The sequence below is a fragment of the Ahaetulla prasina genome, chromosome 5 (assembly GCF_028640845.1).
Source record: "Ahaetulla prasina isolate Xishuangbanna chromosome 5, ASM2864084v1, whole genome shotgun sequence".
Taxonomy (NCBI): Eukaryota; Metazoa; Chordata; class Lepidosauria; order Squamata; family Colubridae; genus Ahaetulla; species Ahaetulla prasina.
Window position 1 is genome coordinate 72,510,835 of NC_080543.1, and position 27,802 is coordinate 72,538,636.

At 41.1% G+C, this 27,802-nt stretch overlaps 1 protein-coding gene across 1 annotated transcript in view; it reads right to left on the reverse strand.

Moving 5' to 3' along the window:
* IL1RAPL1 (interleukin 1 receptor accessory protein like 1) overlaps positions 1-27,802 on the reverse strand; it is a 1,531,345-nt gene that overhangs the window by 591,743 nt on the left and 911,800 nt on the right. Inside the window, exon 7 of the mRNA XM_058185954.1 lies at positions 8,874-8,948. Within this exon, the coding sequence (XP_058041937.1) occupies positions 8,874-8,948 (75 nt within the window). The remainder of the gene's footprint in view (positions 1-8,873; positions 8,949-27,802) is intronic.

Genomic DNA, 27,802 nt, shown 5'->3' on the forward strand with positions numbered 1-27,802 from the left:
TAGCTTTATAAAATAAAGTCTTGATACAAAAACAGCCTTCTGTCAAATATGCATATGTGTCTCAGGAAAAGTCCTTTAACATTATGTTATTTGAATGATATTTCACTTTATGCTGAAAGTTCAAATCTATTGGCAGCCTCAGAAGTCAGTTTTGTAATATATAGATTTTAACCATATTGTAATGATCATGAAAATATTTTAGGTCAGTAACTAAAAACAAGTTTGATTTGAAATTCAATTTAAGTGGATGTACTCATTTTCTGAAGAGAAGTTTGAAAGTTATTTGGGCTATAAAATGGGAGATCTTTCTGATTTTCTTTTAAAGCATTGGGATAGCTGATATCAGCCCCATTAGACATGGCACACCACAAATTCAACTCCATGGGAAGACTAGAACTATAGTTTATTGAGATTGGTTACAAAAAACAAAATCTTGCAAGCCTGTGCTTTACTTGCCCTCCTTATACCCCCAATGAATCATGGGGGAGGTCACTTCCGAATGAAGGTCATGCCATTTGGGAAATTATTGAAGATATGGTTATTCCCCTAGGCCTCAAGGATAGGATGATGGTGACTGTAAGCTACTACAGTTGTTTATAATGGCAGTTCTTCTAATCAAATCAAAATGATAAGGAAACAAATGCACACAACGTTCTGCTATGATTTTAGAGTGATTCAGAAGAGATAGCACTATCATAATTAAATATGACATATATCATAAATATATAGTAGATATTAAAGTTGCAAAGCAATATATAAGAATGTACAACAATAATGTGATAATGATTAGGTGATAATCTTACATCCTACAAATTAAAATGGTTTTCATAATATTAAATCAATATGATTCAATGCGGAGTTATTATTTAAATATATAATATTTAGATTCAAAGCTTCCAAAGTTTCCATTCAAAATATGTTCAACAAAATTACTGGCTTTACATAGAGGTAACTGAAAATATCTCATTTAGAACATCTAATGTAAAATACTGGCTTAAGGCTGTAATATTAATACAAAATTGCTTTGAATTAATATATTTTGGCTTTCATGTCATTGGGAAAAGGATGATTTTTACATATAGCTCTATATGTGAAAATAGATACTTTCATGAAGTGTAAATTTTATCAACTAAGGACTTCACTATGGGAACAATTGAAATGTGAATCTTAAAATAAGCAGTGACTTGTAATTTCTGCAAGAACAGAGGAAAACTAAACAACTCCTTTCATTCAGTAGCATTAGCCTAGCCTGGCTCTGTCATCAGGGAAGAATAAGGATGGAAGCAATAATACAATTTGTCAAGAACCGAAAAGACAAGTCTCACAATGACAGACCATTGATTTCGGAAGTAATCTGTCTATAGTACAAGTCTGTTTTGACAGTGTGAAAATATATCTTACCGGATGCAAACCAGACAGAATTGACAGAATGCTTTAAAGAATTTTTTGTAGTGGAGTGGAGTCAAATTAAATTCATTTTCTGGCTTATCCAACAGTTTTCTTAGTAAACAACACAATCAGTGGTGGGTTTCTACTGGTTAATTTGTCCTGGGTCACCGAAACGGTAGCGACCACTGGCTGGCCATGCCCCCAAACTGGTTGTCCGGTTGCCGCTCGCTTGCTCTGCCTGCCCATGCTTATTCACCCACTCGATGCTCGCCCCACCCATTCTGAGCCCTATATAGGCCTTCACTTTGCCACATGGTGGCCACTACTTGCCTTGCGACTCACTCCTCACTTGACCTCCCCTGTGGGACTCACTTGTGCATACACAGATTGCTCTGCAGCTTGTTGAATTCACTTTCCACAGAGCCTGTGCCCCAACAGAGCTTCCTTCTCCCGCCTACAGGTAAATACTATCCTACCCCTCCATTGGACTTACGTAGGTCATGAAACCTGCGGTGCTTGGCTGAGGACTTGCTTGTTGCCCCCCCTGGTCCCTGGGCTTGGAGAGCCCACCAGCAGTTGCCTGCAGCCTTGTTTGCCACCCGCCCCAGTCCCCGGGCTTGCAACGCCTGCCAGCGGTCACCTGTGACCTTGCCTGCTGCTCACCCCAGTCCCAAGGCTCACGGAACTTGTGGAGCCTGCCAGTGGTCACCTGTGACCTTGCCTGCTGCCCACCCTTAGTCCCCAAGCTTGCAGCAGTCACCTGGTTGCGTTTTATGTGACTCAATAGCTAGCATATTCAGATTTGTGCAAGCTAGGGTTTTCTTAAAGAAGGAAGGGTTGGCTTGAGTTTTTTGGCACTGTTTTCTGAGGTTTCTGGTGCTGTGAGGTTTCTGGCACTGCCTTTTTGGGTATACTTCCCACAACGCCTTGATGATGGTGTTTATCCCAGTGGCTTTGTCTTTCCTGTCCTTAGGGTTAGGGAAAAAAACTGGTTTTATCTGCAATCTTTTGGGGAAAACCTGTTGTTATTTTTTCAGAGTTTTCCTGGCACTGTCCTAGTTTTGGGGAGCCTGAGGTGTAGAGTGGATGGTCACCAAGGTGGCCATCCTGGCCCATCTCATAATTCTATTAAAATTTGCTTCAGTGATAGAGTCAAGAAATTATGGGGCACCACCTTGATGCTTCAACGCACATCAGCATAACAACTATATTTTTAGCTTTTTTGTTCTCTCTTTCTTACATACGTGTATTTTCTGTCATGCCTGGGTGGTCTGGGAGGGTTCAGCTAAAGTGCATATCTCGCACCTGTGACACAACGCTTCCCATCGTGCGATGTAAACTTTTCACATATACAAATGCTTATGTGTATAAAAGAGGAAGTACAAAACTGTGTGGACACGCTTGAAATGAATGCTGAACATGCTGGAATGAACTCTTGCTCAATAAACGTTGTGTGAACACGCATTTGCTCGCACACTGAAAAACATCTCAAGTCTTGTCTGCAATCATTGAAAACCAACTTCTGGTGATCCCGATATGACTTAAGCCCTCCGTGGGAAGGAGCTGTCAACATACTTGCAGTCGTCTGAAGATAGACCCCTTTTGGTGTGCACCATTTGTCTTACGAGACCCCTAACCTAAGTATGGGCTCCAGTCTATCTCAACATCAGGTAAAGCATGTCCAGGAACTACGGTTTTTGTTACAAAAATCTGGTATAGTAGTGTCCAAGAAGGACATCAGGAAACTGGTGAGTGAGATAGGGAAACAGTGCCCCTGGTGTGCAGAACAGGGAACACTTCGTCTGTCGGATTGGGAAAAAATAGGGAAAACCCTTCACGAGGAACCACAGGCTCCTGTTAAAATATTGCACATGTGGCATCAGTGTCGACATGTGGTGGAAAAGTTTGGAACAGACAGGATAGCTCAATCAAAATTAAGTTTCAGTCCACCCCCCAACTACGATCAAGTAACAATAGTTCCTCCCACTGCTTTGCTGGCCAAAGTAGGAAAAGAAAAAACTGAAACTCTTAATAATTTGTTGAAAGGACGCTGAAAGTCACAAGGAAGTGAAAATTCTGTGTGATTTAAACATTTTTTTTCTCCCTGTACTCCCCCCACCTTATTCTTTTATGCAAGGATTTTTCCCCCTTGAAGGAGCAAGTGGGGGCTGCAGGTTTTTGTTCTTTTGACCATTCTTCTTCTTCTCTCTCTGCTGAGCCAGCTTGAGAAAGGCGGGGTAAAGGGTGACATCTGATAAATGCCTTTGCAGTTGCACTATTTTTGGGTCTAAATACAATTTTGATTTTCCCTTTCTTTCTGGAAATTTTTGAGGTTTCAAATGCTTAATTATATTTCAGAGCATTGACTCAACATACCTCATTCAGATTGTTTGTTTTATTTTTGTTTTATTTTGAAGCTGTTTAAATTTTACCTACTTTGTTCACAGATTCCTTTTTGGTCATTCTTTTTTCCATCAAACTGCCAGGGAGCTGGCACAAGCTTGCCATATTCCACTCGATCAAGCCAAGCAAATCGTTTCATCCTGTCCCCAATGTTCTGGGGCATCTCCCTCAGGACACACAGGGGTTAATTCCCATGGTTTCACCTCTAATCAACTATGGCAAATGGATGTTACCCATGCTCCCTCTTTGGCTCCCTGGCTAATCGGTCCTTTAAGGACTGCCTTAACAAAAAAAAAGAGGGCTCTCTAGTAAACATGGTTAGGGCCGGTCCCTCAATTACTTGGGGATGGGGATATGCTGCTGTGCTTGCACCCACAGGTCCTTTGTGGGTTCACCCAACCAAGGATGTGGCACCAGTCCCTGAATCCTGTCCCAGATGGAAAATCTGACCCAGATGGCAGAACTCTCCAGATGAGAGAACTGACTTTGCAGACAGCACAGAACCATTCCAGCTCCGTCGTGCCAGTCGTACCAGTCGACATGGGGAGATGTGAAGAACCTGGCCACCAAAGCGCAGACAACAATGCAGCGGCAACAAGCGGAGCAGACCCCCGAGAATTTGTGTGCTGCTATTTTTGCGATTTTAACTGTGAATTCCTTAGCCATAATTTGTTCGTGCTTGATTACTATTATCTTGCATCATTTACTCATTCTTTGTGCTATCTTGATTAGTGGTCGTTGTTTTCTTCAAAATGTTTCCTCTTTTTGCAAAATATGTACCAATATCTTTTGCCCCCCCCCCAAAAAAGGGTTCTTAAACACTCCCCAGGATCAGATCACCATTTTATGCAAACACATCCAGGGGTGCCCCTCTCCTGATTCTGATCCTCCCACTGACTCCTCATAATTCTATGCATTGGCTACAAAAACAGAAGAAACTGAGGTGTAGGGAAGGAGAGTAGAAAACTACCCCATCCTGTCAGCCTCATGATTCTGTTGGCCAGGAAAAGGTGAGGTACAGGGAAGGAGAGTAGAAAACTACCCCATCCTATCAATCTCATAATTCTGTTGGCCATTACAAAACAAAAGAGAGTGAGATGTAGAGTGGATGGTCACTAAGATGGCCATCCTGGCCCATCTCATAATTCTATTAAAATTTGCTTCAGTGATAGAGTCAAGAAATTATGGGGCACCACCCTTGATGCTTCAACACACATCAGCATAACAACTATATTTTTAGCTGTTTCATTCTCTCTTTCCTACATACATGTACTTTCTGTCATGCCTGGGTGGTCTGGGATGGTTCAGCTAAAGTGCACATCTTGCACCTGTGACACAGCCCTTCCCATCGCGCGATGTAAACTTTTCACATATACAAATGCTTATGTGTATAAAAGAGGAAGTACAAAACTGTGTGGACACGCTTGAAATGAACGCTGAACATGCTGGAACAAACTCTTGCTCAATAAACAATGTGTGAACACGCATTTGCTCACACACTGAAAAATACCTCGACTCTTGTGTGCAATCATTGAAAAACAACACTGGGGGTGTATGGTCCCACATTGATCTACACATTAATCATAATCAAATACTAATACTATTTGTTTATCCATTTTAGTGAACTTTCCTTATATAATTGGTGTTTTCTTTTACACTTTTAGATTTCTAACTTCTGTTTCTGTTAGTTAGCCATTGATAGAACAAATCCCACATTAAAAAGTATTTGAAACCTTCTCCTTGAATTAAATTGTTAATTTATTCATTTCTGCACATTCTAATATTGTTTTTATTCATTTTCATATCTTTGTTTTTCCACTGTTGTGCAAACACAAATCTAGCAGCTGTTAACATGTGTAAAATTAAATATGTATTCCCTTTAAAATACCCAACAAAACATTTCTGGCTTTAAACCCATATCTTGCTTTACCATTGCTTCTAACCATGATTACACCACTAATTCTAGAATAGCTACTTGATTTGTACTGACCTAAATAGTTAATCTAATTCATATATTCCTATTTTTTGAACTGACAAATAAATTTCATGAACAAAAATTCAATATTGCTCTGTGAATGAACCTATGAAAGTCATTCTTCTTTATCTAACTTCTTGGCTGGATCACTTTATCTTTGTTGTTTGTTTGGACCCCAATCACATCCTGAAAAGACTGTACATTGTTGGGTGAAAACAGAGATCCCTTCTGTTACCTTTAGTCCTCAGCTTACAACCACAATCAAGTCCAAAGCACAATATTGTTTTTTTTTTCTTTTGCAGTAGTAGCCTTTAACAGGATGAAAAAGGAACAGAGTTTGACCTCTTTCTTTGCCAAGAGACCAAGACTGGAACAATCAGAATCAGATACAACAGAATTGGATCCAAAACTGTCACAAGCACCACAAGTACCACTGTCAGCACTTGAACATGGAGAAAGCAGCAAGTCAATCTCCTCAATTGAAAGTCTTCCTGCTCTTCCTGACTGCTGGACATTGCAGCAATATAGCAGCTTCCAAGAGAAGTATGAGGGACTGGAAGCTTCAAACAAAAAATTAGGTTGTAAGTACTGCACGCAACATGAGTTTCCATTAGAGAAAGGTGTTCATGTTTCCAGAGAATGGAAACATTTCAAAATTGAGGCAGCAGAGACAAGTAAACAGATAAAGCAAGCATCTCTTAGGAAAAAAATGAAAGAACATTTCACATCAAAATCGCACATCATTTGCAGAGAGAGCATAAAATAATGGGAGCAAGATGCTATAATGAAATCAATAGATAAATCAACTGAAAAATATTTATCTACTACTCATGAAGTATTTCTTACAGTTTACAGTCTAGCACAAAGACGTACACTATTTTCAGACATAGAAGGAGAGGTAGAATTGCTAACTACAATTGGAGTAGATCTGGGAGTAGGATTGCATTCACAGAGAACTGCAGTGAAAATAGTTGATTTCATTGCAAAAGAAATTCAAACTGAAAAGTTTACCAGCATTATTGCACAGAATCTGAAAGTGTGTTTGATCATTGATTAATCCTCAATGCTATCATGCAAACCAGTTGTGATAGTTTACGTAAAAGTTGAGGATTCAGATAACCCAACAATAGTTTTTGTTGAGCTTGTGGAATTGGAAAGATAAGATGCAGAGACAATATGTACTTCAGTTATGGAGAGTTTACATAAGGTTGGGTATGGACTATCTACAAAAAAATTTAATAGCATTTTGCTCTGATGGTGCCAGAGTTATGCTTGGGAGAAAAACTGGAGTAAGCACTAGAATAACAAAACAGTTTCCAAACATCGTTATATGGTACTGCTTAAACCATCGCCTCCAACTTGGTTTAGAAGACCCCATAAAGGACATTAAGCAACTAAACCACTTTAAAATATTTATTGACAAGATACACACCACTTTTCATAAGCCCTGTAAGAGCCAGATGGAACTTTTTAATATATCTGAACAACTTGGACTTGAAATTGTAAAGATTGGTAGAGTTTTGGGACCAAGGTGGGCTGCCTGTAGTTTAAGGTCAACCATAGCTGTATGGCATGTTTATCCAGTGCTACATCAGTATTTTCATGTGAATGAAAAATACTCAGGTCCATTTAGAGGTGCCTGTCTGGAAAATATATATATATATATTAATGATTTGGCATTGATGATCAATATTCTAAACAAAACTTCTCTTCTGTCAAATGCACTGCAAGGAAGAGATACAGATATCATAAAAGCCAAAAAAACTTGTGCTGAGATCAATTAAGGTCAATACAAAAAAAACCTGATGAAGTAATTACTACAGAAGCCTTCAAAAATATAAAATTTGTACAAAATCATCTATTTGTCGGACTTCCTCGAGAAAAACTTTTGGAAAGCATCATAACCAATTTGAAGAAAAGACTAATGGATTGCAAAAGACAGGTAGCCAATTGCAAGACACAAATAAATTATGATTTCTCAATTTTTTGGAGGGAGATTACTGGAATACTGAAGAAGTAGTAGTTCCATGACCAGAAGCTGAAAAACAATTGCTTGAATTTACTGACAATTTAAATTACCAAATTAATATAAATGATTATAGAAATTTTGCAGAAAATGCTTTAAAAGATCCCAAGAACTGTGCAATTCCTGACAGTATTAAAAAAGCTAAAGATATTGTCAGAACAATTGCTGTAAGAAGCGGAAAGGGTTTTTTCAAAAATGAACCTCATATGTTCAGAATAGAGAAGTCGCCTGTTTCCAACATAAGCAGCCTGATAACCATTAGTGTCATTAGCCTACCTCTACAAGAAAGGGACCCTATTCCCACCATCAGATAATGATTAAGAGCACACCATCACACAGCCGATGATCCGAGAGTCAAGAGTAAGAGAAGTGCAAGAAGGAGGGCGGCAATGAAAGAACACTGTGGAAACATCTTAAAGCTAAAGACAAATAACACTTTTATGTAAGGACTTGTGTACCTCTTTTATTTTTTTGTATACTTATTGTATTCTTATTCTTATTTAAGTAGTAAGTGCACAAAATTAAAAACTTCTTTTTTGTATATCTTCTTTTTTCAGGACATTCATTAGAGTAAAAAAGTCAGTGACGTTGAAGACACACAACACTTTTATCATTCTTATGTAAGTACTTGTGTACTTCTTTTATTGTTTTGTGTACTTATTTTATTCTTACTTAAGTAGTAAGTGCACAAAATAATAAACTTCCGTTTTGTATATCTTCTTTTTGTAGGTCATTCATTGGGGCAAAGAATTCAGTGATGTCGACTTGGCCACTCCCACCCAGTCCGCCAAGCCACACCCACCAAACAAGCCATGCCCTCAGAACTGGTAGTAAAAAAAAATTGAAACCTACCACTGAACACAATTCATCAGCTGGAACACTTATTTTATATAGCTTTTCCACCATGGACAACTCTTTATTTACTTCTAGATAACTAAAGGAATAGGACATTTTATACAGCAAGTAATGTATAGTTAAGGTAAATAAACCATTATTATAATAATCTGCATAGAAATGAATGTAAGGACTTTTCTTAATTTTAAAATCATACAATATTGGCATTTCTAGAATGTCACTTACCCAGCTGCGTCTCTTGAATTGTCAGTTTACTCTCCAAAGGATACAAAAGCTTTGGTGGTTTTTCTGTAAGTGGGGCTAGAAAAAAACAGAGACATGTTTATTCTTTTAGAACATTCTTGAACAAGAATATTTCAGTTGGTAAATGTTAAAGTACTTTCAATAAGTCACAATCACATAATTATCCAAAGAGTTAGAAGGTGTAAGAGGCTTTATTGTAGAAGAACCAGGGTAACAGGCTTCTTCTACACAGCAGATTTAATAATAAGAGATCAAGAAAATAAACAGTGATGTAAAAAATGTGGGAAAGGATATGAGAAAGAGAGAGAAAAAAATTCAAGCAGACAATGTTTTCAAAGCTATTCCAAACTGTTGAAACCTCAGTGGCAGCAGAAAGAGGATTAGCCAGCTAAGGAAACATAGATGTGTGTATAAATACAAAAGCACATCATCAGCGCATATAAAAATCAGCACCATCACTGCTTAGTTGAATTACTGTGAAGTGTTTTACATAGGATCACCTTTCTCTGAGGGTAAATTATGTTGGAGGAGCTCCAGGTCCCTTTCCTTAAATGTTGTCATCTACCAGGGCCTAGAACTTTCCATAGCAGTTCCCCACCTTCCTTGCCTTTAAAAAAGTCTTGAATAGTTGACTCTTCTCACAAGCACTAATAAGGCTGGAGTCCAGCAAGATGGTGGGTAGATGCATGACAGAATGCTGCCCTGGGGTTTTATAGGACTTTTTATTAAATTTAATTTTATAATTGGGAGTTTCTTTTGTTTTCACTGTTTTGTGAACCATCAAGTGTTGTTACAATGTATGTGTTTTACACATACACGTGCATTAGAATATGTATATATTAAGTAGTCCTTGAGTTATAATAATCTTATTAAATTTTTAAAGAAAGATAAAAATTAACAGAAATGAATAATTAAAATAAGAAAAAGAGAAAAAATAAATCAAGTGTCAGGTCCCAGATATTTCTACAGTGATGCTGGCATTTTGGTGGGAGGAAGGGAGGCAGGAATAAATTGGTCTGAATATAAAGTCTCTGTTTCTGTTTCCCTGCAATGATGTAGTGTGGCAGGGGTTTGGTTAGCACTGCTTTAAATAGCTGGTTTTAAATAAGAAGCTTCAGTTCTTGAGTAGACCTCTTATTATCACAAATGTTCCAATAAAAGCTCCTTTTGGAATCACTGCAGTTTCAAGAGTCCTGCTTTCTTGGGAAGATTGGAGAGGCAAGGCTTTATGTCAAGAAACAGAGAACAAAGCCCAAAGTGCAGAAAAATAAATAAATAAAACAAATATAAATAAAACTTTATTTCAGAGCAGATATAAGTATATATTTACATTAAATTCTTACAATAAATTTACAATATATTTTTATTATCTACCACTTCTAATCATCAAATCTATATTTCATTTTTTCTGTTTCATGGACAAAGTTCAAAAGGGGTTTCCAATCATCATTGGAATCAATATCTTAAATCAATATCTCTTCTCTAATCATAAATCAATATCTTTTCTCTAATCAAAGCTATCAATTTTGTCATCTCAATCAGATCCATCAATTTCACCACCATTCTTCCATTCTAGATAATGTCAAATTCTTCAATGTAAAAGATAGTGCTCGACTTCAATGGCAATTGGGACTGAAATTTTAATTACTGTGATGATGCCATAAAGTCCACATGATTACACCATTTCAGGCCACCAATCCCAGCACTCCATATTGTCATTGTTAATTGAATTCCACTGGTCACTAGCCAAGGACCTACCTCAATCCAAGTCATTTTCAGTTTGGCTCCTCCCAGCCTTGAGCTTTGATTTCCAAGGTAACTCTTTCAAGATAAAGGACTGCCTCTTTTCAATTTCTCCAACCTGCCTATTCTATTCCATATCTTTTGACTGCCCTGCACTCTGTCTGGTAGTGTGGCAAGTTATCCCAGAAACATGTGGCTCTGGGGCTGCTTGCCTTGCTGCAAGGGCTTTTTGGTGTGCAATGATTCTGGGCTGCAAGAAGGAAACCTGCATTCAACCTTGGGAAGAAATCCTCATGTATCCAGTCACAGCTGCCCTGGAAAGTGCCAGCTGCACCAGTATGACCCAGTATGGCAGTGCAAGTGGCACAAGCTAGAGCTGCCCCAGGAAACCTCCACTATCTCAGCTGTTCAAGCTGAAGGCAAAGAACTAGAAAGCCAATTCTAACAATATCCTGAAAATTGCACAATTATCAATTACTGTCTTTTATCTTTTTCACTGCTTTTATCTATGTGATGAGAGTTGATGGAGTGAGCACCCTTCAAATATAAAGATTTTGATGCCATCTGAAGGGAGTTGCTCTGCATAAGCAATTTGATGGCATTCCTTTCAATTTTCAAAGTGCTCCAGTTTGTATCTTTAGGGAGGGGATCAGATGACCTACTAATTAAATTTAACCAGCGATATTAAAAGTATTAGTATTTGGTGACTAATATGCTGGTTTATGATGGTCATAAAGATCTGATTTTCAGGAAAGATATTTAATTGAATGGAAAAAATGGATTGATTATCTACAAAATAGATATCAGATTAAGAAATATCAGATTGCCTTTGAATAATTAGAAAGTTATTTTATGTAATGGGGAGGGGGTTGGGAGATGAAAAGCTTTGGATGTGGTTATTTGGATTGGAAGGGAAAATTTTATTCTATGTTTGGTTTATGTATAACAATACCTTGTGATTGACCCGGGAAGCCGGGGGAGGGAGGGGGTTTTTTGGGAGGGAGGGGGGAAAAAAGGGGGGGAAATGTTTTTGTTTTTTAAAACTATTTCAATAAAAAAAAAATCTGATTTTATTTAGTCACCAAATATTTTCTCAACTTCCTAAGATGCCAAATTACACCAGAAGAGCAAAATGGAATATTTATTCAAAGTCTTGTATGAAATGTTCCTGATTAATGCTTTAGCTCATCATTCTTACCTTATTCCCACTGGATACTCCATTCCATCACTAGTCTTATATTTCCTTTTCTTCTGGTTTTCTTTGCTTTAATTTTGCAAAATATTTGTTGTACTTCTGAAAACTTTAAGGTTCCCTTGAGTATGCTTTTGCCTTGTTCTCAACAACCCATATTAGTTACAGTCCTGTAAATATTATCTAGCTGAGTTTGCTCTTAGAAGGACTGATGTAGAATAGCAGACATATAACTCACTTGGATTTCTAATTTATTGGCTCTTCTGTAATGAATGAAGATGTTCTAAATCAAATTAAATCTAATTACTCTGACATTACTGGCATAATACTCTAACAATTGGGCTATTCGACTATTAAGCAATAAGCTTAATAGCTGTAACTCTGGGATTGATAACCTCTTAAAACAAGATATGACAAGTACAATCACACTCTATTACAGAGGGGAGAAATGGTGGACAGCTTAGGAAGCAATGTGTGCACATAAAGAGATTTTAACTAAGAGTTAAAAGGAGATGTATAGAAGATTGAATACTAGTGTAATTCCCTTAGAACCACAGCTAAGTAGCACATATCTACAAAAAGGAAGTCAAGAGGCTAAAGCAGAACTAATACTCTTTGCTTCAGTGTTTTCCCAAAGGAGAAATTATGGTTAAATGAACCCAAGGAGAACAATCGACATAATAAAGGGAATGACAATCCAACATAAATAGAAATATCTTTAGGTTATACCCATCTATCATGAAAAAGCTTGTTTCCAGAACAAGACCATTTACATCTGAAACTCTAAAAGAGCTTGCACTTTTATTTCAGAGTCTTTCTCTCTGGAATCTTTAAAAAATATGGAGAACAGGCATTTTTTTTTTTGCCTAGGTGTAATACCTTACTTTTCTCTCCATTGAATTTCATTTTGTTAAATAGGGCCCACTGTTCAAGTCTGTCAAAATCCTTCTAGGTCGGGAGAGGCGTGGCCAGCATCACAACGGGATGGCATTTATTTTATTTATTTATTTATTTATTTATTATTCATACTTTTATACCGCCCTATCTCCCTAGGGACTCAGGGCGGTTTACAGCCTTATTAAAAACATATATATATACAAAGTAAAACATTAATTAAAAAAACTTATTACATAGGCCGAATATTTAAAATAAAGATATAAATAATAAAAACCCCTTTAAAACCAAATTTAAAATTTAAACATTTAAAAATTTAAAAAATCTAGTCCAGTCCTGCGCAGATAAATAGATGTGTCTTAAGCTCGCGGCGGAAGGTTCGAAGGTCAGGAAGTTGGCGAAGTCCTGGGGGAAGCTCGTTCCAGAGGGTGGGGGCCCCCACAGAAAAGGCCCTTCCCCTGGGCGTCGCCAGTTGGCATTGCCAGTGCTTTGGGGGAAATGCTGAAATTCCAGTCGTTTTGGCGGTCCTTTATGGACCATAGCTGTTCTGGAGGGACAGCAAAGAAAGGAGGTACCAGGTGGTGCGAACAGGAAAATTGCAAATTCCTGGAGCGCTGGCATTAGCCTTTGACCCAGAAACGAGAAAAGGCAGCCATTAGGAGCTGTCAAGTTGGGACGGCCATAGAAAAGAATTGAGCAGGAGCAGTGATTTGAATGGAGTATTGTTACCAGGTGAGTGATTGGCCAACTCACAAGTAAGAAGAAAAAAAATTTAAAGCTGAAAAGACTTTATAACTTGAAATTAGCAACTAATTGGCATGCAGAAATTCAAAGTGAAGGGAAACAAAAAGTAAAGAGGAACTCTAAGACTAAAGCCCTAAAAGAAATAACTTTCCATCTCGATTTAAAATTGGATTTGGAAGAAACATACTAAAAGGAGAAGAAAATTGAGGGAAAGCATCTTTTACTAACAAAAGGCCTTAATCGAGGAAGACAGAGTAACTATTTTTGTGGATTAACAAGCAACATTTTGTTGCTGGGGATTTATGTATTGGAGAGACACATCGGCTGGAGGAGAGAAAAAACATTGCATTGTTTAGGCTTTCATGGGAAAAGCTGGAGGAGTGATTGTTTAAACAGCTGCATTATAACATCAAAAAAGGACTGGGAAGATTAAAGATTTGAATTGGAACGGCTTAAAGAAACATCTGAACTGAAAAGGAAAAAAAGAGAGACAATATTTGGACTTGAATTTGAACTATATATAAGTTAAAATAATAAATTTAAAAATCCTTTCTCCTTAAATTGAGTATATGGAGAGCTGGGAGGATGAGTATGAGGAATAAAGGGAGATGCTTCAAATGATGAGGGAATCATTTAAGGGAAACAAGGAAGCAGAGATGTGGTTAAAAAGTAAAAAAGAAGAAGAAGAAATTATGAGGAAGAGACAAGAGGAACAAGAATATACTGCTGAAAAGGAAATAATTGAAGATAAAGCATAGATGATTACATTGGGATTGACAGCGATGGAATAGAAATGGAGAGGGGGAAGGATATTTCAAAAAAGAAAAGAAAAAAGGAAATGGGAAAAGATTGATGGGAAAAATTAAAAGAGTAAAAAAATAGATGATTATACTGGGATTGGCAGTGACAGACTAAAGAGAAGAGGAGGAAATGGGAAAAGATTGAGGGGGAAAACCAAAAGAGTAAAAATTAGAGAAAGGAGATGGAAAGGAAGAAACAAGAAAGAGAAAAAGAAGACGATAAGAGAATGGGAGAAAGGGAGAAAAATACTAAGAAATGGGATTTCCCAGGCTGAAGGAAATCAACAACTTGCAGATGACCTGAACATGTTTTACTGCTGGTTTGAAAGGAAACTACAGCCACCTATCTCCACAACCCTCATCTCAGACACACCAACAACAGCCAAGCCTCCTACATCTGACCCCATCCCATTGGGTTCACAACCCCTAGTGATCACAGAAAAGGAAGTGCAGAACCTATTTCACAGACAAAAGCCAGGAAAAGCTCCAGGCCCAGACAAGATAACTCCTTCTTGCTTAAAGTCTGTGCTGACCAATTGGCCCCCATCTTCACCCGTAACTTCAATAAATCACTAGAGATGTGCTATGTTCCTTCTTGCTTCAAATGCTCTACTATCATCCCAGTGCCGAAGAAGCCCACTATCAAGGAACTGAATGACTACAGATCAGTTGCTCTAACATCTGTAGTTATGAAAACCTTTGAAAGGCTAGTGCTGTCTCACTTGAAAACCATCACGGATCTGCCGTTAGACCACCCCCTGCAATTTGCATTTTGAGCAAATAGATCAACAGATAATGCTGTTAATATGGCTCTGCACTAAATCCTACAACACCTTGAATCTCCAAAGACCTACGCAAGGGTCCTCTTTGTAAACTTCAGTTCAGCATTCAACACCATCATTCCAGACATTCTTCTAATTAAATTAAACCAACTAGTGGTACCTGAACACAGTTGTAAATGGATCATAAGCTTCCTAACAGACAGGAAGCAGCTGGTGAAGCTAAGCAGAATCACATTAGATACCTGTACAATTATCACAGCCCCCCCCCAAGGCTGTGTGTTCTCCCCACTTTATTTATTATTATTTATTTATTTATTTATTTATTTATTTATTTATTTATGTCACAACAATATACACAAGCATCACACAAAATGATTATATAGTATATAAACATATATAAGAGGAAATATAAGGAAGTATAAGCATATAAGTATAAGCATATACTTCAATAGGACAGGAATGGTAGGCACGTTTGTGCTCTTATGCATGCCCCTTAAGAAGCTGGGACAAGTAACGGGAGCTCACTCCTTTACGCGGCACTAGGGATTCGAACCACTGAACTGCCGACCTTTCAATCGACAAGCTCAACGTCCTAGCCCCTGAGCCACCATGTCCTTCTATCAGCCATACGGAAGCTGATCGAGCACTAGTTAGGTCATTTATTCAGACCTATCTAGTGGCATTGAGAGAGGCTAAACGTTCCTATGTTTCCTCCCTCATTGCATCGGCAGATAACCGCCCAGCTGCCCTGTTTCGGGTGACCCGCTCTCTTCTTCAACAGGGGGAGCGGGATGACCCCCTACAAGGTCGAGCTGAGGATTTTAGTGTTTATCTGCACGATAAAATTGCTCAGCTTCGGGATGGTTTGGATCAAAATTGGGTAGATCCAGGCGAGACGTCAGAGACTTGTCTTGTTGAGATGGTTTGGGATGGGTTTGACCCTGTGGCTCCTGAGGACATGGACAGGTTGCTGGGAGGGCCGAATGCCACCACTTGTTTATTGGACCCGTGCCCCTCCTGGTTGGTGCTGGCCATGCAGGAGGTGACGCGAGGCTGGCTCCGGGGGATTATTAATGCTTTTTTGTTGGAGGGGGTTGTCCCTGCCGCCTTAAAAGAGGCGGTGGTGAGACCCCTCCTTAAGAAGTCTTCCCTGGATCCGGCTGTTTTAGGAAATTATCGTCCAGTCTCCAACCTTCGTTTTGTGGTGAAGGTTGTAGAGAGTGTGGTGGCATGTCAGTTACCCCAGTACCTGGAGGAAACTGTCTATCTAGACCCGTTCCAGTTTGGTTTCCGACCTGGGTATAGCACTGAGATGGCTTTGGTCGCATTGGTTGATGATCTCTGGAGGGCCCGGGACAGGGGTTATTCCTCTGCCCTGGTCCTATCAGACCTCTCATCGGCTTTTGATACCATCGACCATGGTATCCTGCTGCAACGGCTGGGGAGTTTGGGAGTGGGAGGCACTGTTTATCGGTGGTTCTCCTCGTATCTCTCTGACCGGTCGCAGATGGTGTTGGCAGGGGGGCAAAGTTCGACCCCGAGGCGCCTCACATGTGGGGTGCCGCAGGGGTCGATTCTCTCGCCTCTCCTGTTCAACATCTATATGAAGCCGCTGGGTGAGATCATCAGTGGTTTTGGGGTGAGTTACCAACTGTACGCTGATGACACGCAGCTGTACTTTTCCACCCCAGGCCACCCCAATGAAGCCGTCGAAGTGCTGTCCCGGTGTTTGGAAGCCGTACGGGTCTGGATGGGGAGAAACAGGCTCAGGCTCAGACCCTCCAAGATGGAGTGGCTGTGGATGCCGGCACCCCGGTACAGTCAGCTGCAACTGCGGCTGACTGTCGGGGGCGAGTCATTGGTCCCGATGGAGAGGGTGCACAACTTAGGCATGCTCCTGGTTGGACGGCTGTCTTTTGAAGACCATTTGACGGCCGTCTCCAGGAGAGCTTTTCATCAGGTTCGCCTGATCCGCCAGTTGCGCCCCTTTCTTGATTGGGGTGCCCTATGCACGGTCACTCACACTCTAGTTACCTCTCGCTTGGACTATTGCAATGCTCTCTACATGGGGCTCCCCTTGAAGAGCACCTGAAGGCTCCAGTTGGTCTAGAATGCAGCTGCGTGGGTGATAGAGGGAGTCGCTCGCGGCTCCCATGTAACACCACTCCTGCGCAAGCTGCACTGGCTGCCTGTGGTCTATTGGGTGCACTTCAAGATATTGGTTACCACCTTTAAAGCGCTCCATGGCTTAGGACCGGGATATTTACGGGACCACCTTCTGCCGCCGTTTGCCTCCCACCATCCTGTGCGCTCTCACAGGGAGGGACTCCTCAGGGTGCCGTCGGCCTAGCAATGCCGGCTGGCGACCCCCAGGGGAAGGGCCTTTTCTGTGGGGGCTCCTACCCTCTGGAACGAACTCCCCCCGGGACTCTGTCAACTTCCCGACCTTCGGACCTTCCGCCGTGAGCTGAAGACATATTTATTTCGTCAAGCAGGACTGGCGTAGGATTTTAGAATTTTAACACTTGTTATTGGGGTTTTAATTCAGTTGGTTTTATTGTTTTATATGTATTTTATATAAGGCCGTATTTGATAGGTTTTTTTAATTATTGTTTTATTATATTTATTATTGTGGTTTTATATGGCTGTGAACCGCCCTAAGTCCTTCAGGAGAAGGGCGGTATAAAAAGCTAATTAAATAAATAAATAAATAAATAAATAAATAATCTTCTCTTCTCTCTATTATATATATATATGTGTTGTGTCTCGCCCAATCTCACCACAGCCGGGGCCTTCTTATCTGCTTCCGAACATGGAGGAATGTTCTAGTATGCCTCCCGGCCCCAGCCCTGGCTCCATGCCCAGACAGGCTGAAGAGGAGGAAATATCTCCAGCCCCCAGCTCTGGCTCCATGCCCAGGCAAACGGAGCAACTAGACCCCTCCCCCTCCTCCACAGCATGTGAGCCTGAGGGAGGTCTATTGCCAACAGCTGCCGACTGGAGTGACCCTCGCGTCAGAAGACTTGATAGGCGGAGGCAACAGAAGGAAGGGAGGGGCAGGCCTGGATAAGTGCTGAGTCATGGAGCCACACCCCATGGCCTATATAAAGGATCTGCTTTCTGGCATTCCCTGAGTCAGGCAAAGTCTAAACATATCTTGCTGAAGTCACTTTCTGGTCTCCTGCCTGCCCTGAGGACTTTGCTAGGACTTTGGAAGAGCTGCAGAGGCACGCCTGATTCGGATTTCCCTGACCCGGCCGTCAGCAGAGGAGTGGGACACGACATCATGTATGTATGTATGTATGTATGTAGGTAGGTAGGTAGGTAGGTAGGTCTTTGGTTATTCGGGTTTTCTCCCGCGTAAAATTGGAAGTGTCTTGGTGACGTTTTGACGAAGTCTGATTCATCATCTTCAGGCTTCAGCTTCGTGCTTCTAGGAGCAATGTGTGATTGCAGCTGTTTCTTCCTTTTTAACTGCTAGTGGGGGGTTGAACTGATTGGGTGGGAGCCTGGCTGTGCTCTCATTGGATGGGTTTTTTTGTGCTCTGATTGGATGGGAGTGTGTCCTGTTTGGGTGGGGGCTTGGTTGTGCTAAGATTAGTCTGAGTTGCAGGGGGATTTGAGCTGGTGAGCTACATTGCTGTTGTTTGGCTTTGTGTTTGTGGTCGTGCTACATCTTCATTTTATTTTTTATTTTTTTATTTTGTCACAACAATATATGTAACTATCATACAGGAAGAAGAAAAGAAAAACAATAGGACAGGAACGGTAGGCACGTTTGTGCGCTTATGCACGCCCCTTATGGTCCTCTTAGGAATGGGGTGAGGTCAATAGTAGAAAGTTTCTGGTTAAAGCTTTTAGGATTATGAGAAGAGACCACAGAGTCAGGTAAAGTATTCCAAGCACTGATGATTCTGTTACAGAAGTCATGTTTTCTGCAATCTAGATTAAAGCAGTTGACATTAAGTTTAAATCTATTGGTTGCTCTTGTATTATTGCAATTAAAGCTGAAGTAGTCTTTGACAGGAAGGACATTACAATAGATGATTCTATGAGTTAAACTTAGGTCTTGTCAAAGGCGACGGAGTTCCAAGTTTTCCAAGCCCAGGATTTCAAGTCTAGTGGGATAAGGTATTTTGTTGTTTGCAGAGGAATGGAGAACTCTTCTTGTAAAATATTTCTGGACACATTCAATTGTATTGATGTCAGAGATATGGTGAGGGTTCCAAACAGGTGAGCTGTATTCTAGAATTGGTCTAGCAAATGTTTTATATGCTCTGGTTAGTAGTGTAGTGTTTTTGGAAAGGAAGCTACGTGTCAGGCTACCTCCGACTATAAATAGGAAAGAATTCACCTTGACTTCATTTGGAATGAGAACAAGTACTTTTACTTTTACAGTCTTGATAGCAGCCAAGCAAAGCTGGAACTGAGACAAAATATAGCTAACATATCATATCCCCCCAATTGTCCCTCCTCCTCCAGGAGGTCAGGCTGGTCTGGTCCAATGCCAACCCCTTCACGGCCCCTCGTGGTAATCTTCTTCCACAGGTCTCTGGATGTCAGTCAACTTAGGAATGCAGTGTCGGTTAGAAAAGCGCGCGCTGATAAAACTCAGTAGTTAATCATCCCCCCCCTGTTATGTCAGCCGACACTCTTAATAGGCTCCTTTCCCTCACCCTGGACGGAGGTATGATACATCTCATTTCCTTAACAGTTTATAATACAGAAATAAACAGTTTACATTCTATCTACTGATATAATCATTCAAAAGCATATGAAGACTGGAGTGGAGGCTGACATTCGGCCCTCCTGCAACAAGGACGTCAGTCCTAGAAAGAAAAATAAGAAGTTAGGGTTTATCAGGATATTTTTTATAGAATTGTGCTATCTTTTCCGATGCACGAACATCTTCTTTGTTCACCCATTCAGCTTGGGATAACGGGAAGTGTTTCCAGGAAATAAGATATTGAATTTTATTTCTATGTTTTCTTGAATCTAAAATTTCTTTTATTTCAAAGTGTTGTTCTCCCTCTATGAGAATTGGTATAGGAGGGGGTGTACGGTTAGGACGGAAAGTAGACGTGTGTTCAGGTTTCAGCAAACTCACATGGAAAACGGGGTGGATTCTTCTAAGTGTTTTTGGTAAATCTAGTTGTACCGTCACGGGGTTGATGATTTTTACTATGGGGAAAGGTCCCACATATTTGGGTCCAAGCTTCTTAGATTTCTGAGTGGTTTGAAGATATTTGGTGGAAAGATAAACCTTATCGCCCACTTGATATTTGTTCTCAGGGGACCTTTTTTTATCTGCTTGTTTTTTATGCGCACGGTGAGCGTCGTCGATCGCCTTGCGAGTCATTTTCCATGTGCTTTGTATTTGATCTATCCATTCTGACAAAGAGGAAACAGTAGTTTCTTCCTTTGGGAGTTCCGAGATAGGAACAAAATCTTGACCTGAAGCTATTTTAAAAGGAGTAAATCCAGTGCTACTATGAATTGAGTTGTTGTAGGCAACTTCAGCAAAAGGCAAGAGATCTGCCCAATTGTCTTGCTGGTAGTTAACATAACATCGCAGATATTGTTCTAGTACAGAGTTCGAACGTTCACAGCTTCCATTAGTTTGAGGATGATGGGAAGAGCTTAATCCTTGGGCGGAGCCAATGAGTCGTAAAAATTCTTTCCAAAATTGAGAAGTGAATTGAACTCCTCGATCTGAAATGATGCGATCAGGAACTCCGTGAAGTCTATAAATGTGTTGTACAAACAACTTTGCTAGAGTCTTTGAGGAGGGTATTTTTGAACATGGAATAAAATGGACTTGTTTGGAGAAAAGGTCAGTCACAACCCAAATAACAGTATTGCCTGAACTTTCAGGTAATTCCACTATGAAATCCATGGATATTTCTTTCCATGGGGTTCCTGGTCTGGCTACCGTTTGAAGTAGTCCAGGAGGTTTTCCCGGAGGCCTTTTGGATGATGCGCAAATGGGACAACTTGCTACATATGCCTGAATGTCTTTTTTAAGACTTGGCCACCAAAATTGTCTTTTAAGAAGATGCAAAGTTTTCACAAATCCAAAATGTCCTGCCATTTTGGCATCATGGCATCGTTGTAGGATGGTTTCTCTGAGTGATAGGGGAACATATAGTTTTGTTCCAATCCAAGCTAGTCCATCACGGAGTGTGCATTCATGGGAATGCGCTAAGTACCAGTCATCGGTGTTTAAAGCTTCTTTAAACGACTTGGTTAGTTCATCTGGGAGTGAAGGGTCAGCTTTGGAGTGGCTTCTAGTTATTGCTGGGGCCGCCAACTGTTGCACTGGAAGTATTGGTTGAACCACCTCGGAGCGAGTGCAATTGTATTGGGGCAAACGTGAGAGAGCATCTGCTAAGAAGTTTTTCCCCCCAGGAATATAATGTAAAGTAAAATTAAAGCGGTTAAAATATTGAGCCCAGCGGGCTTGTTTAGGTGAAAGTTTTCTAGGAGTCTTCAGAGCTTCTAGATTTTTGTGATCAGTCCAAACTTCAAAAGGATGATTTGAACCTTCTAAGAATTGTCTCCATGTCCGTAGAGCCCAATGAACTGCAAACGCTTCTTTTTCCCAAATAGCCCATCGTCTTTCTGTTTCAGTCAATTTTCGAGAAGTGAAAGCACAGGGTTGTAAATTACCATCAGTATTGTTTTGGAGCAAGACGGCTCCGACTGCTACATCACTTGCATCAGCTTGTATTACAAAAGGAACATCCATGTCAGGGTGTTTTAAAATAGGTTCGGCGGCAAAGAGTCGTTTCAATTTTTCAAATGCTGCCTGACATTCCATTGTCCATTCGAGGGGTAACGATGGTTTGGGTTTCGTGTCTCCTTTAGTTTTTAAGAGGTTAGTTATTGGTAAAGCAATTTGAGCAAAGGAGGGGATGAATTGACGATAGAAATTTGCGAATCCCAAAAAACTTTGGAGTTGTTTGCGTGTGCGTGGGGGGGCCCATTCCAAGACAGCTTTCACCTTTTCTGGATCCATTTCTAACCCATCAGCCGAAATGCGATACCCTAAGTAGTCTATTTTGGTTTGATGGAAATCACATTTGGATAGCTTGCAATATAGTTCTGCAGATAATAACTTTTTGAGTACAGCTCTTACTAGTTTAATATGTTCTTCCATTGTTTCTGTATAGATAAGTATGTCGTCAAGGTAGACAAGAACTCCTTTGAATAAATGCTGATGGAGTATTTCATTTATTAGTTGCATAAAAACTGCGGGCGCCCCCTGCAGTCCAAATGGCAGTACTCGAAACTGGAAACATCCTAGTGGACAGTTGAAAGCGGTTTTCCATTCATCCCCCTCTTTTATACGAACTCTGTAGTAGGCTTCTCGCAGGTCCAGTTTGGTGAAGAATTTTCCCTTCGCTAAATGTGCTAACATATCTTTCATGAGTGGCATGGGATATATGTTTTCGGCGCACACTGCGTTTAGGTTCCTATAGTCAACTATAAGACGAAAGGAGCCATCTTTCTTTTCCCGGAACATCACTGGCGCCGCCACACGAGGCCTAGCCGGTTGGATAAAGCCCCGCTCTAGGTTTTTGTCTATGAATTTACGTAGCTCTCCCAATTCCTTTTGGGTCATGGGATAAGCTTTTGGCTTTGGAAGCTTTACCCCCGGAAGGATGTCTATGGCACAGTCAATAGGCCTATGGGGAGGAAGTACGTCTGATGCTTTCTCACTAAAGACTTCTCGCAAGTCCCAGTATTCCTTGGGTATTCTCTCTTCCCCGTCTATCCGTTCAATCATTGCCCCTAACTTATCCTGGTGCAAGGTCACGGTAGGTCCCTTCTTGGGTTTCTCTTTTTCCCCTTTTAAGGTTTTGGAACGGAAACGTAGGACTCCCGTTCTCCAGTTAATATGGGGGTTCCATTTCCGCAACCATGACAAGCCTAACAACAGGGGTTGGTCCATTCCTGGGGCTACTATGAAGTTCAGAATTTCGCGGTGGTCTCCTATTATCATTTCTATGGGTTCCGTTACGAAATGGGCGGGCCCTCCCCCTGCCACAGAGCCATCTAACTGGGCAAACGCTATGGGCCTACTTAAGGTTCTCAACCTTAGTTCCATTTTTTCTACTAGTTCGGGACTGACCATACATCTAGTGCATCCAGAATCGAGTAGTGCTAGCAGTTCCCCCTTATTACCCGAAGAGGGTACATGTAGATTAACTGGAATGTCCAAGGGGCCCCGTGCCCAACTCACCAGAAGGTCTTCATCGGACTCTGACGTGGTTTTGCTGTCGTCAGTATCAGTCGACACTTCGCCATCCTCCTTGATGGGCGTGCCCTTCTTGGCAATGCCCTCCCCCACTTTTGCTGGTTTCCGCGCCTTAGCCGCTGGCTTCACTGGTTCCTTTTCACCACCAGAGGTCGCGCTTGGTATCAACTTAACTCTACAGTCGGCTGCTCGGTGGCCTTCTTTTCCACATCTGTAGCACGCAGACGAACGTGGTCTTCCTCCCTCCAATCTAGGGACGTCCCTATAAGTTCCTTCTGGAAAACGGCCAAGGGATGGCCCTCCAATGCGCTGTCTTCTGCCGCGGTCCTTCACTAACTCGATTTCCATCTCTGCTGCCAGGGTGTATCAGCCATACAGCGTAGTTGGTGAGGCTCGTGCTCGACACAGTTCATAGAGATCTCCATTCAGACCATCTTTGAAAATGTCTACAAGGGTCACCTCCGACCACCCTCTCATCAAGGGAACTAAATCACTGAACTCCTGGTTATAATCAGCCACCGGCCTCCTCCCTTGCCTGATGGTTTTCATCCGACCTTTGGCCTTTTGCTCTGCCAGGGGGTCCTCAAACCTCCTCCTCAGTGCAGTCATAAAATGCTCGTAGTTTTGCAGTAAGGGGGAGTGGTTTGCATGTAACGACACATACCACGCAGCTGCTCTTCCGGTCAAATTATGAGTCACAGCTCTCACTTGTGCTGCCTGTGACCAGTAATCTTCCCCCCAGTCTATCATGTGGTCATTCACTTTCGCCAGGAACAGTCCCAACTCCTTCGCATTTCCATCAAATTTCTCTGATATGGGGGGAATTTTTGGCTTTTTCCTTCCCCTGCGCGGCCTTGCTTGGTCAGCAGGTGGCGCCCGGCCCTCATCCAATTCAGCTTCCTCTGGGGAGAGAGTTTCCAGCCCTGGCTCTTCAGAAATCTCACCACCCTGGAAATCACCTTTAGCTGGCCCCTTTGTATTCTCTTCCTCCTCTTCTCCCTCCCACCTGGAGGACCGAATAGGGGATTCATACCTTTGACGAGCTGTTTGTCTTACTTTCACCTCACGGAAAAGACGAAATGCCTCCTCCAACTGGCGGTTGTCTGTTATCTCTCTCTCTTCCTGCCAATCCGAAAGTCTCACCGTGCCCTTTTTTTTCCTTTTTGTTACTCCAGACTGAAACTTTTCGGCACTTGGTTTCCACTTCTCCTCTTCCAGCTTTAATTGCTCAATCCACCGATCTCTGCAATCTTCCAGCTCAGGGTTAAAAGTGTCAGCAAAAATTCCTCCGGACGCCTCCCCCAGCTCAGCCGGCAGCAGGCCTTCCATCACATTTGGGTTTTCTCCCCCCCCGGTATTGCGATTGCAATCCTGGTTGGTAGACATGATGTGAGTTCCAGCTTAATGTCAGGCTACCTCCGACTATAAATAGGAAAGAATTCACCTTGACTTCATTTGGGATGAAAACAAGTACTTTTACTTTTACAGTCTTGATAGCAGCCAAGCAAAGCTGGAACTGAGACAAAATATAACTAACATATCATATCCCCCCAATTGTCCCTCCTCCTCCAGGAGGTCAGGCTGGTCTGGTCCAATGCCAACCCCTTCACGGCCCCTCGTGGTAATCTTCTTCCACAGGTCTCTGGATGTCAGTCAACTTAGGAATGCAGTGTCGGTTAGAAAAGCGCGCGCTGATAAAACTCAGTAGTTAATCATCCCTCCCCCTGTTATGTCAGCCGACACTCTTAATAGGCTCCTTTCCTCACCCTGGACGGAGGTATGATACATCTCATTTCCTTAACAGTTTACATTCTATCTACTGATAGAAACATTCAAAAGTCTATGAAGAGTTTATAATACAGAAATAAACATTTTACATTCTATCTACTGATATAATCATTCAAAAGCATATGAAGACTGGAGTGGAGGCTGACACTACGCAAGATTAGGTTTACAACTCTTAGAGCCTTTTTTGCTATGTATTTGCAGTGGGCTTTGGCACTTAGATTATTTGTCATGAAAACTCCAAGGTCTTTAACGGGATGGGGGTCATCTGTAAGGTAATGTCCATCAAGCAAGTACTTTGGGTTCTTTTTTCCTATATGTAAGACTGAGCATTTGCTGGTTGAGATTTGGAGTTGCCAAGTTTTAGACCAAGTGGTTAGATGATCAAGGTCATTTTGAATGATAGAAGTATTGTCTGTGATGTTAAATAGTTTGACATCGTCAGCAAAGAGAACACAATTACTTGAGATATGGTCACGAAGATCATTAATGTATAGTATGAAGAGTGTTGGTCCAAGGACGCTGCCTTGAGGAACGCCACTCTTGACAGGAACAGGATTTGATAGAGCATTGCCAATTTTGACCACTTTTTGTCTGTTAGACAGAAAAGCAGACATCCATTTGTGAAGGGGTCCTGAAATGCCGTAGGATTTTAGTTTTAGGAGAAGTTTATCGTGTACTACTGAGTCAAAAGCTTTGCAGAAGTCTATGTAGATTGCATCTATTGTTTTGCCTTGATCAAGATTTGTAGTCCATATGTTTTTACAGTGGAGAAGTTGTAAGTTGCATGATAATTTTTTCCTGAAACCAAATTGTTTATTGGAGAATAGGTTGTTTGCTTCTAAGTGTGAGGTAATGGATTTGTTGATGATTGATTCCATGACTTTGCAGGTGACGCAGCATAGAGAGATTGGTCTGTAATTTTCGACTAAGCTGGGGTCTCCTTTTCTGAAGACAGGGATGACTGTGGCCAGTGACGACAGTTTGGGAAGGGAACTGGTAGTGAAAGCTTTATCAAAGATTATGCTTAGGGGTTCTGCTATATTAGTGGAAAGTTTTTTTAAGAAGTAGGCACATAGTCCATCGGGTCCAATAGATAGCGATGGTTTTATGTTATGAAGAGCTTTTCCAACATTTTCTTCTGTGAAGTCTATATGAGTTAAGTCATCATGTTCATTGCTGGTACGTTTGTGGAATGTCGGATATGTGTCATCGCTGTTAACAAAAACTGAGCCAAAGAATATGTTGAAGAGGTTGGCTTTAACTGTTTCGTCATTGCATTCTTTGTTGTTAGAATCTTTTAGTGGTGGGATGGATCTTGTGTCTTTAAGTTTATTGTTAACAAAATTATAAAAGGCACGATTGGAATTTGTGCGCAGAAGGTCCTCTTCTTGTTTGGTGTGGTAATTTGTGCATTCAGTTTTTATTTGGTTGCATATATTTCTGTAGCGGTTTTTGAAATTTGCTACAAATTTCTTTTCCAGAGGGATTTTTTTTTTGATTGAAGCTTTTTTATTGATATGGGTAGTTTGCTTTTCCTGATCATGGTTGTCATTTGTGGTACATATAGTTTAATGACTCTATTGATTTCAAGTAGGAAAACTCTATAGTGGTCTTCAGCAGTTATGCAGTTTGCAAACAGATTTTGCCAGTCCAGAAATGAAAGATCGTTGTTTATAAGGTCGTAGTTGGCTTTTTTGAAATTGTAGATGGGGATATATTGTTATGACGAGTTGAGTATGGACGTATATTGAGACGAAAATCAATCATGCAGTGGTCACTGTTGGAAAAAGGTTCTTTAATTTGTAGTCCATAAATTGAGTTTGGGTTGTTGCAGAAGATGAGATCAAGGCAGTTGTTAAGTCTTGTATTGTTAGTTACAAGTTGTTCAAGACCTAGGTTTGTAACAGCGTTGTATAGTGTAGTATGGATTGGATCAGTTGTACATTCATTAGTTATCCAGTTAATGAGAGGTAGATTTAGGTCGCCCAGGAAGATGAGAGGGTATGGGCAAGAGGTAGCCCATGTTAGCAGTGAGGTTAGCATATTTGCATGGGTAATGTCATAGTAACATCTGGGATCTCGTCGCGGCCGCCCGGATCACAGTGGCGGTGGTCTCTTGGATCCCGGCGGCGGTGGCGGCAACAGCTCTATTTTAAAATTTGCTTTTGGCCAATTTGAAGCCTCGGGGATTGCCCTCCTAAAGAGCTTTCGCTCTTTTACAGAGAGCATTCCTCCGAGGCAACCTTGCTGGTCGCCATCTCGGTAGGGGTGAGTGTCAGTCTGCTGCATGTATGGATTGGAGGGGTTTGAAATGGCTAATGTTGCAGCTGTGGTCTGGCTTCTAGACCTCCCACCCAATCAGTTCAAACCCCCACCAGCAGTTAAAAAGGAAGAAACAGCTGCAATCACACATTGCTCCCAGAAGCACGAAGCTGAAGCCTGAAGATGACGAATGAGACTTCGTCGAAACGTCACCAAGACACTTCTAATTTTATGCAGGAGAAAACCCGAATAACCAAAGACCTACATACAAACACCCGCGAAAACCTCAGAAAAAATATGTGTGTGTGTGTGTGTGTGTGTGTGTGTGTGTGTGTGTGTACCAATATACCAATGACTGCATCTCTAATGATCCATCTGTTAAACTACTGAAGTTCGCAGATGACACAACAGTGATCTGTCTCATTTGAGACAATGATGAATCTCCA